The sequence below is a fragment of the Hibiscus syriacus genome, unplaced genomic scaffold (genome assembly GCF_006381635.1).
Source record: "Hibiscus syriacus cultivar Baekdansim isolate YM2019G1 unplaced genomic scaffold, ASM638163v2 tig00111199_pilon, whole genome shotgun sequence".
NCBI classification, from domain to species: domain Eukaryota; kingdom Viridiplantae; phylum Streptophyta; class Magnoliopsida; order Malvales; family Malvaceae; genus Hibiscus; species Hibiscus syriacus.
Window position 1 is genome coordinate 784,150 of NW_024063015.1, and position 10,580 is coordinate 794,729.

General features: G+C 33.3%; 1 protein-coding gene across 3 annotated transcripts; it reads right to left on the reverse strand.

The window, feature by feature from the left end:
• Nucleotides 1–615: 615 nt before the first annotated feature.
• On the reverse strand, nucleotides 616–7,418 carry LOC120155596 (kinesin-like protein KIN-14L). Of its 3 annotated transcripts, XM_039167116.1 has the most exons (19): nucleotides 7,271–7,418; nucleotides 6,905–7,062; nucleotides 6,674–6,820; nucleotides 6,333–6,582; nucleotides 5,985–6,076; nucleotides 5,835–5,906; nucleotides 5,405–5,506; nucleotides 4,548–4,622; nucleotides 4,119–4,200; nucleotides 3,923–4,018; nucleotides 3,664–3,837; nucleotides 3,468–3,574; nucleotides 2,919–3,098; nucleotides 2,648–2,811; nucleotides 2,273–2,523; nucleotides 1,903–2,066; nucleotides 1,142–1,791; nucleotides 870–1,039; nucleotides 616–782 (listed from the first exon to the last, which is right to left on the reverse strand). In XM_039167116.1, the coding sequence occupies exons 1-19, from the start codon at nucleotides 7,335–7,337 to the stop codon at nucleotides 700–702; spliced, it is 3,084 nt and encodes a 1,027-aa protein (XP_039023047.1). In that variant the 5' UTR covers nucleotides 7,338–7,418; the 3' UTR covers nucleotides 616–699. The 3 variants fall into 3 exon arrangements, with proteins under 3 accessions (XP_039023047.1, XP_039023045.1, XP_039023046.1); XM_039167114.1 differs by lacking the exons at nucleotides 6,674–6,820; nucleotides 6,905–7,062; nucleotides 7,271–7,418 and having other exon boundaries at nucleotides 616–1,039; nucleotides 2,648–2,812; nucleotides 2,920–3,098; nucleotides 6,333–6,580; XM_039167115.1 differs by lacking the exons at nucleotides 5,835–5,906; nucleotides 6,674–6,820; nucleotides 6,905–7,062; nucleotides 7,271–7,418 and having other exon boundaries at nucleotides 616–1,039; nucleotides 6,333–6,580.
• Between the last annotated feature and the right edge of the window lie 3,162 nt (nucleotides 7,419–10,580).

Genomic DNA, 10,580 nt, shown 5'->3' on the forward strand with positions numbered 1-10,580 from the left:
GCAACAAAAAATATCCAAATGTCCTCCGACTATTGGATGTTTTCTTTTAGTCACATAATCAACAAAATTAAATAGAATTTTTCAAATAGAGATAGAGGTATAAAAATTATTATTAATTGAACAACACAAATTTTAAATCATCTACCATTATAACTATTTAATTATCAGGTTGATAAGCATGAGTTATGCTAATTTAGTGATTAAGGTATTATTTTTTTTCTGGAGGTTTTAGGTTTACACATCCTAAATGTTATGGATATAAATGTTTATTGTTACGTGATTGAGTTTTTTTTCCAAACAAATATTATATTAAATTTACTTCAAAATTATAAAAAGAAAGTACCAAATTGATAAAAATACAAATTTAAAAGACTAAAAGAATTATTTTTAAAATTTCTTTTATAGATATAAACAATTAAATATTTTTAAAAAAAATTATTTTTGATATATCGGTTTTGACACTTTTGGGGCTCACTATGTACACATAGACGACAGATGATTGGGGAAAGCAATAAGACAAAGTTGGCCATGGAAAATGGGAAAATTACGTTAGAAATAGAACAGGATTTTGGGACAATGATCGGTTGACATTCTATTATTTCCTATGTATAATAGTAAACTTGGTGTTAGCCGTTTAAAAATGTCAGCAACTCAGTATTGCTACATCAATTGAGGCCTAGCATTCAACCATTACAAACATTACAACCACCGCTTTGTTGACTTTGTTGATGGATGAACTGGAGGTGGTGTCTTGGCATTCCTGTTATTGCTCATAGGTGTACCTAGATATCGGAAAAAGCTTCGACTCTCAGCACAAAATGTTAAGTGTTCAAATAAATCTAGTATGAGAAGAATGAGTTGACACTTACTCGACTCGACCGGCTTCCCCCCAAGAGAAGATCGGCGGGACCTGTCCGCTGTTTGGACACCGGTAAGCGATTCCCTACGTGCTGTTTTTGCATGAGCCATGACTGGTGACTTCAAATCATTGATGTCCCTTGTGACAGGCGACTTCACTTCTAATGTGTTCTGTAGGTTCCTGCAATTTTGCGCAGAGATGTTCAGATTGAAGTACAGTCAAGAAGGTATAGTTGTTCACATCTTTGGATACAATATTGGTAAGGAACTGAGTTTCACCTACCTCTTGTCGGATCCACTAATCAGCTTCCCGATCGTGGTGCGCAGAGATTTCCTTATTTGAGATCCTTTTCCATTTGCAGTTCGGGGCTCGGTAGATAGTACACTTTGCATGCCATTCTGAATGTCATTTCTAGCGTGTACTTTTGGCTCAGGTGTACTTGATAACTGTAGTCTAGGAATTTTCGTTCGGCAATCTGTTTTCAGCGCTTGCTTTTGAATGGAGTAACTAGTAGGACTTCGAGGAGCTTTAGAATGGTAAATTTCCATCATTGAGCTTCCATTGTTGATATTCCCAAACTGTTCTGCATCTTGAAACCGATTATATTTCTGTGCAGATACTGTGCTAGCATGTAAAGACTTGCTGACATCTGCAGATAGTTTTATCTGACTATTGTCTTTCCCTTCCGAGCTCAACCTCCTCACCCGAGTTAGAGTTGATGGGGTTTTTGGACCTCTCCTGTCTTCAACATTCATTGCCTTCTCAGACTTCATGGTGCTGCTGCCATTCTCGATGCTCAACCTTCGCATACGTGGAGGAGTTCTCTCAATTGTTGCCCTTTGTTTACCAAATGGAGATTTAGGTTCTTTTATGTTGTAGGAAGGTGTGCTAGGTTCTTCCTTATTTGCCAATGCCTTCTTGAGGTTTTCAATCTAAAAATATATTCAATAGTTACAAGAGCAGCCCTCAAAATAACAGCCAATTCTCTCAAGTGTCGACTTGCTGAAGGAAATTATGCAATTAATATTTGAATGTATGCTTACCTGCTCTTTGAGCTGCATAACCTCACTGCTCTCTTTATTCAAACGAGCAGCACCGAGTTCCACCGTTGAAACTCTCCGAGCAAACTTCAAAGTACTAATTGTTTCTCCAAAAGAGTCTTCCTCCGGACTCACATGAGCAAACATCAGTGTCTTTGCATGTCCACCTAGAGAATTCCATACGAAAAATATCAATAAAATAAAAAAATCATAGGAGACAAATAACTTCCACAATGGAAGGAACTCAAGTTTGTACATCTTCAATCACATTAAGCAAAAAAAAAAAAAAAAGTGTATTTGATAACTGAAGTGTAAATGGAGAAAAGTGTATGCGCGAAACTAATAAGTTGGAGATTTTGTTAACATTAACAACCTAATGAGTCCTGCAAGAGAAGAGTGAGTTTGCTGTTTCGGTAAGGGATATGAGAATTCTTCTGAGCCAAAGCTGTGATGACATCTCCAAGGCAAGAAAGGGACTTATTAATATGTTGAGCCTCCTTTAGCCTATCTCCCGTAACTTCCGATTTATCCACCCTCTCACTTCCTGCTAGGTCCACCAAATGCAAGCAACTACGAAGTATGTTCCCATATGCATCTTTCCCATGCACGTGTACTGTTAGGACACTGCAAAGGAAAACACACAATCATCATCTGCAAAACAACTTGAACAGCCCTTTAATTTTGACCTCCTTGCTCTATTAAATGAAAAGCACTCTTCTATTAATGAAATCAAGACATCGTTTCTCACCTGTGGGAGCGGCTACTTCTATTATTGATTGCAGTTGAACAAACAACACGGTTCACCTCTCCATATTTCATTAGATTTAGTACATCACTTGTGGACTTCACTGTAAGCAACGTAGCATCCGGAAGGCTTAAACCATTATCATTTGTGCAGCTACGAATCTCTAACTTGTTCACGTTAAGGTTACAAAAAGCATTTACATGAGTTCTTTAAAAATTACAAGGTGAAAAGGCAAATTATAATTGTGTAAGACAGAAATCAGACAGAAAGGATATTTGGTGGATGATGAATCTTCTGAAAGAAGGTCTCTGATTTGTTCATTATATATCTCCACCATTTGAACTTTAATCTCGTAACTTATGATATCTTTCCTTTGATTAGAAATTTCAAAGAGATTTTTGAGAGCTAGATAATTAATCCCCAAATCCTTAGTTGATCCTCCGGATGGACCACTCTGTCACCGATCCATAAAGTCAAGTCAGATTAAAGAAAAGGTCAAAACCTTTTATCTTGTAACTAGGGAAAAATAAAATTAAAATATTGCAACTCTCCGAATTCCAAGGCCTATGTTATCCGGATTCAGGGCGAAGTATACGCCCAACATATGTAAATTATTTTTCATATATTGGACCATTAACTCCATATCCATGTATGAATATATGTAGAATATAAATGCCAGACATGGGTACTTTACGATCAGGATAACATAGGCCTAGACCATATAAATACTGACTAGAAAAATTGTACCAAACTAAGTATAAATCAGATAAAACAACTACTGTTTGTCACTTTTTTAACTATGTGAAGTAAGTGAAGTTCTTACCATAGTATAAGTTTTGCCTGATCCAGTTTGACCATATGCAAAGATACAAACATTATAACCATCCATGACAGATCGAATCAAAGGCTGAGTGTCATTAAACACATCATCTGAAAAATAAGAGCCATGGTGTAAAGAAATCAAATCCATGTACAAGATAAGACATCATAAACAATTAGGCTGAATTTTCTTATAATACCTTGTGTTGCACTTGGACCAAAAACACGATTAAACTGAAAGACTTTTCTTCCATCCTTTTTGGATTTCAATGGGTCCGAAATCACAAGTGAGCCATCCTCTCCAATAAAATCAATTACATTTCTTGCTTCAGCACAGAAAATAGGTCTAATTCTACAGAATACTCGAATATTCCCTGGAGGTAAACATTTTTCAGAACATGACTAAGAGATGCCAAATTAAAACATACCTATGATGCCTAGTTAACCATTGTTTTATACCTTTCAAATCCTGTACCAAATTATACAACTTCCTGTTTTCTTCCGCCACCTTGTGATATTGAACTGCAGCAGTGGACATCTCTTCTACTTGGCTTCCTGAGACCGTGCACAAGAATAGACACATTTAACTTGCTACAAAATATTCTCAACAAGGGTTACTCAACTTAGGTACAAGATGATTGTTATCGTAACATACCTATGTTTTTCAAATCCTTTTGCAGTTGTGATTGTAAGTCTTCAAACTCTCTTTTTGTTGTAGACAACAAATCCTTGAGGTCCTGAAAATAAAATTAAAAACACTATGATGAATGAACCAGCAGGCAGAAATTAATGCATCTCAAATGTTGGAATAATCCAAAAATAAGAGTGAGTCCTTGCACAATTTGTTGTAAGGAATACTGAATTATTAGAATGCAACATTTTCCATCCATGTTACCAGATTCTACGTTTTTCCTAGAGAACTCGTGACCATGCATTCATTTGGACATAAAATATGGGTATGATCCTTCAAATGCACGAAAATTTAAAAGGTTGAGCATAACACATACAATTCAACACCCAGTGGTTGTTTTCCATAATGTTTTTGCAACAAAGACAGAGTAGGTGAAGCAAAAGAAATACATACCGAAAGTTCTTTTTCCTGCGTATTCAATAAATTCAAGTGATTTTGGTTTGCCTTTTTCATGTGAGCTCTTGGTCCCTGAAAAAACGATGAAGCAGCGCTTGTCAGATTTGCGACAAATACGGTAATCAATGCAAAACCAGCAGATAAGGTTGTATATAGGCTGACACAGAACCTGTTAAGGAGAGCTAATATCTCCATGGTTACATACACATAATGATACTCAAGAAAAAACACCAACAATCTTTTAATGGATAATTTTAGATTCTTGTAAGTTTTTTATTTCACATGTTGAACTTAGAAGCTGCACTATTTGCCATTCATATTTAAATGGAGGGTTCTAAAATTTACTGTTTACCATAGAAGTTTGCATTTTATTGCTAAAATTGATAGCTAAGTTGAGGTTAAAGTAACTAAAAGTAATTACAAGCTTATGGAAAGTGTCGCGGCTTGGAGAGGTGGGGGACATGAATCTCAAATCAGAAAGGAAAAGGGAGGTCCTGGAGTTTAACTGGTGGTGCTGCACATCCTATGAGACATGTCTTTTGTGAAGAGGGTACTGGCCCCGTGACAAAAGTCACAAGCTATGATTTCATATTCTACATATTTCTTAAAAATACTCAAGTTCAACATCGATGTCTAACACGTACTCAGACACGGATATGGATACGATCCTCCAAAATATATAGAAAAACTTAGATAATGTTGAGTATACACATGAAATGAATATATCTATTTCCTACACTGACCTGAATATGGATAAAAAAGGTCAATATGTTATTATTCTGGCAGACTGGCATTAAAACATGTAGACCTCATCAATTCAGCAAAATATTTTTATAGATGGTGAGAACGTATACCTGAAATTGTCTACATGAAGATATATCCTCTAGAGGCATAGATGTAGAGTGAACAGCAGAGCCATTACTTTCTTTTACAAACTCTTTAAACATTGATTTCAGCTGTTTTGGAGCACAAAGGAGATGACTATAATCAATCAAAGATTTACTGAAAACATAATGAGACAGTTCATATGACCAGAAATTGCATTTATCTACCCTAATGATTCATTTAGACAAATTTGTGTATTTTTAATCAAGTATAAACATATAGGTGACAAATAGAAACGAACCAGCTGGTACTGGATAATAAGTTTTGAGATATCCATAATTTAAGAATTTAGTCCACAATACATAAAGCAATCCTATGGGCTAATTTCTCAGAAGTATAGCTCTGATGAAATTTCAATAAGAGAAAATGAGAAGTGTTTCTTGGCTGTTCCGTGCTCACCTCAGGGATCTTATTTTGTAGTTGTTCCTCCAAGCAACTTGAAATCATCTTGCTCAATACTTTGACTGAATCCTGTTACACAAGAGAGTTTAGTACAGGATTTCTTGAATAGAACAAGCTCAATATACAAAAAATATATCTGTATATTACTGGATTTCTATTACGGAAAGTGCCCAAAATGTTGTCATCAATGTTTTCCTTTGTGTCAACCATGTAGTCAGCAAGTAACTTCACAATTGTATCTGCAAACACATGCATCACACAAAGGTAAATTGATAAGGAATTCGATTACTATTCTCTCTAAAACCATGTTTGCTGTGGATGTTACATATGTTAAAAGAAATGCATATAAATAGTTTTAGTAACAAAAACTTGTAGTGCTAATTATCTTGTCTAAACTCTAATGCGTATTTCATTTTTAGTTACTAATTAAAAGAATCAAGAAAGCCTCTGACAAAATGGAAAAGAAAGACATCAAATAAAGACGAATCAAAAAACCTTCAAGTTTATCGTTTTCGCCATGGGCAGGTGGTTGTTTATCACAAGCAGCAGACATGTCCAACCGCCTACAAGATTCTGATGAGGCTAGCGAGTGGATCTTAGTGGAAGAATGCATAACAATGGGAGACCTTGTAAGCTTATAATATCCATTCCCAATTCCGCAATTAATCTGCTTACATTCATGGTATGACTTCAGGGCTAATATGCAGTCTACAACCTTAGATGCAGACCCTGCCTCCACGTTGTCCTGGTCCAATAATTGACATAGTTTATGATTTTCAACATAAAAATTGTAGCCAGAAACTACAATAATTATTCAATGTAGAATCCGAATTTACCCTTTCGAGATCACAAGCTTCAAATGCTGGCAGTTTAAGCTCTTTAATGGCAACAAGAAAATTCCTCACGTTTTCGAAATATTGATAGGCTCGTGGAGGCTGAAACTCCCGGTTGAATGATTGTGCATGTGGATTGCTCTCAACAACCTAAAAATTAATGGGAAAGGCGGTTAATTTTATAAGATAAGAATGAATTAAACATGGAACAAAAGATAGTAAAACAGATGGTACCTTGGCGACAGCACCAGGATGGATCTTGTTAATGACATGGCAAAGAATCAAACCATTTCTCAAGCAAGAAATGAACTCTTTCTCTGATGGCTGGCCTGACATCCCCAGTGGGCCAATTAAGGTTTCTAACCAAGCAACAGCCACGTATCTTCTCAAAGCTACAAAAACCAATGAACAAAATTTGGCAAATTCTTTGATAAAAAAGAAAAGTAAGAGAACAAACTAAACTTTTGAATATCATCAAACTTTTTTTCTTAAATAAAGGAATCTTTATGGGAAATGGAAAAAAGAAGTGGAAAATGCCTTCATTGTTTCTTTTTTTCATTCCCTTGCTAACATAAGAAGAAAGGAGTAAAGAAAACGAACCGGCTTCTTCGGCTTTCCTTGAAGCCAAATTAAGGTCATGGAACCCAGTTCTTGTAACAGACTCCATTTCGAATCCCTTTCTTCTGTTCTTCCTTTCAAATATCAAATCAAACTCATCAGAGCAAAGCAACAAAACCCATTATCCAGTCATCTCCATATACATTAAAATATAAAACTTGGAACAAAAAAATTGAGAGAAGGAACATACTTCTGGGAATCCTTTCTGGGTATCTTTCTCTAAAACAAAAAGAATTGAAGAAAAGTGAGAGAAATGTGTTGTAGCCGCAGTCAAATTAGGATGTTTAATTCTTGTGTGTGGGATATCTCTCTCTTTTTGTGTTTGCATTGATATTGCAATCTTCTAATTTTGTTTCTTCCGATGGTCCTGGCTTCGGTTTTTGGTTCGGATCCGAAGCTCGGGAGTTCAAAAATCGTAACGTTAACTTTAGAGCAGAAATTTGAATTCAAATACGTAGGACCACGCGGGGGATAATCCTGTCCGTTGCTTATGCCACGTGGAATATCTGAAATCTGCGGTGTGTGCACTCCCAGAGCAGTAAAATGTTAGGGTTTAGCTTTCTAGTAAGATATAGATTGATCGGAATCTAATACGTTAAGACTTGAGTCCAACCCATTTTTAATATTATAATATTTTATTTTTATATTTATATCACATAAATTAAAAGGATTGTCCTTTCTTTTAAATGTCCGATCGATTGGAATTAGTAGATCAATTCACTAAATATTAGTGGTTATAAAAAATAAAACAATTTAAATTTAATATTTGAAACCACTTAAATTTTTAATGTGTTTGATAACCTAAAAAAACTATTTGTTATATTATTTTTAATAAAAAAACATGGAAAATAATAAGCAAATATGATCTATTAATCATTTAATGATTTTTTTAAAAATATTTCATTTTATTTTATATCTTTGCCTTTGAAGTATTATTCTTTAAATTTTTTATCTATCAAATAATGTAATTATATTTAATATCATAAAATATTAAATAAATTTTATAATTTAAAATTCAATCTATGATTCTACGCTACTTTGTATTTACCCCATATTAATAAAAAAAAAGTCCATAATCTTACTAATCAGTTGATGAATATTTTGAACATGTCCCATTTTATTTTATTTCTTTGGAGTGCATAATCTTTCAATATTTTCATTTATCAAACAATCTAATTATATCTAACACCATGTAATATCAAATAAGTTTTATAATTTAAACTCAATACTTAAATTTTAATATTTAATATTTTAAAAAACTTAATTTTCCAACAGTTACTTATTATAAAATTTTATTAAAAGAGTCATATAAATGATTATATATTAAATTAAAAATAATATAAATATATATGTCATATCTATTTAAATCTCATACTTCGAATTGAATTAAATCTAAATAAGTGTAATATATATCAATAAAATATAAAATTCAATCCAATTTCAATCTAACTCGTTCCAAAACTCGTCTATCACATATATCTGTCCAAATCAATAAATTAGTAGTTCTATATTATTTTTCATTGAATTTTAAAAATTTTATTTTGGTGTCTATAATATTATTACCAAAAACCAAAAAGATAAAATGAATTGAAAATATTAAAAAAAACCAAAAATATATAAATTTGAGAAAAACAATCTTAAAACATTAAAAAATAAAGAGACAAAAATATTAACATTTGGTTGAAAGATCGATTGAGTTTGACTCAATTTATATTATTGTTGGAACATTATATACGAGAAAAATTCAACATGTAATATTATTGGATTTATTAGTGGGGAGAAACATGAATAGACAGAGATTCGGCTTCAAGCAACTTTTGCGGTTTACTATGGTAAGAGTTTAAATTATTATTTTCATAAAACCATCCAAACAAACAGCAAGAGCAGACAAACAAAGAGAAAACAAAAAGCAAACAAACAAAGACAGACAAACTCGAATTTAAATTTTTTTAGTTAAGTGGAGTTTATCAAATTACAAGACAAATCAATTAGAGATAAATTTTTTGACATCGAGTCGAATAAAAAATTAATACTTTTCAAATAGAGTCAAGTCAAATTTTGATTACCTTACTAAACATTGTACGGTACCAACAGCTTACACCTATCATCAAACCCGGGAACCCAATACCATAACCGAACAGTAACAACCATCATCCACACGGCCTAAACCAAAAACACCACTGAACCCCTTTAACTCTCACATTTGTCACACCGACCCTTGCCATCACTTGCCCGTAGCAATAATCAAACCATTGCCTTACCAACTCTAAACTATATAACTAACCAACAAAAAAATCTATACCCAAAAACCAAACCAACACCTCCTCACAAATAAACAAGCCCTCGTGTGTATCCTAAACCTGTAGGGAAATCTACAAACCGTAACCAAACAAAAAATAAAATAAAAGAATGATTTGAAAGAAAAAGGAAGAAACTAGAAAAATGAAAAGAGGAGATTTTGAAGCATATTATATCTTGAAGTTGGGCCAATCCTACCATCAAATTTAAGATCAAATAAGGATATCAAAGAGTTTTGGACCATATATGTCACATTTAAAGTGTCATTTTTGTCACTAGACTCAAACTCAAGATGTTAAGATGAATCTACAAATAAAATTTAGAATGAAATGACTATCTTTTGCGATGTACGACGACGAGTGATGATGTTAAAGGTGATGAACATGACCAGATTCTAGAATTCTAGAGAGAAAGTAGTGGAAAAAAGAAAACTAGAGAGAGGAGAAAAAAATGAAAGATAAAAAATCTTAAAATGTGATAAATGATGTCATTTTAGATAAATCGACTGTCTGTTTATATGATATAGAAGCCAAAAGTATTTTTTTGTGAACTGCAAGTGTTCTCTGTTTATCCGTTTAACAATCTAAGCAAACATTACAATACATTGTTAGAAGTATAACAATCTGAGATGATAAAAATAAAAGGGAAAATAAATCTTATTAAATAATTAAAAATAGTATAGTAACAAATACAAATGAAACAACTGATTGGAAACGAGTCGAGGCCAGCAGATACGCAGTTTCCCTAAGACAAATTTTTGGCCACTCCATGGTGTTTGAAATCAAACAACTAGATGATCAGCTACAGTTGCACTACTACAGAGATCACAGACTATTCCTTGTCTTTGTCTATCACCGAAAAAACTTGAGGAGAGAAAACTTTTTGAATAGTTTTTTAGTTGTTCGAATTGTGTTTAACCTAGTAGGTTTACACGATATTTATAAGGATTTCACATTGCGAATAATTGGAAATTTTTGACCTAATGAAGCATTAA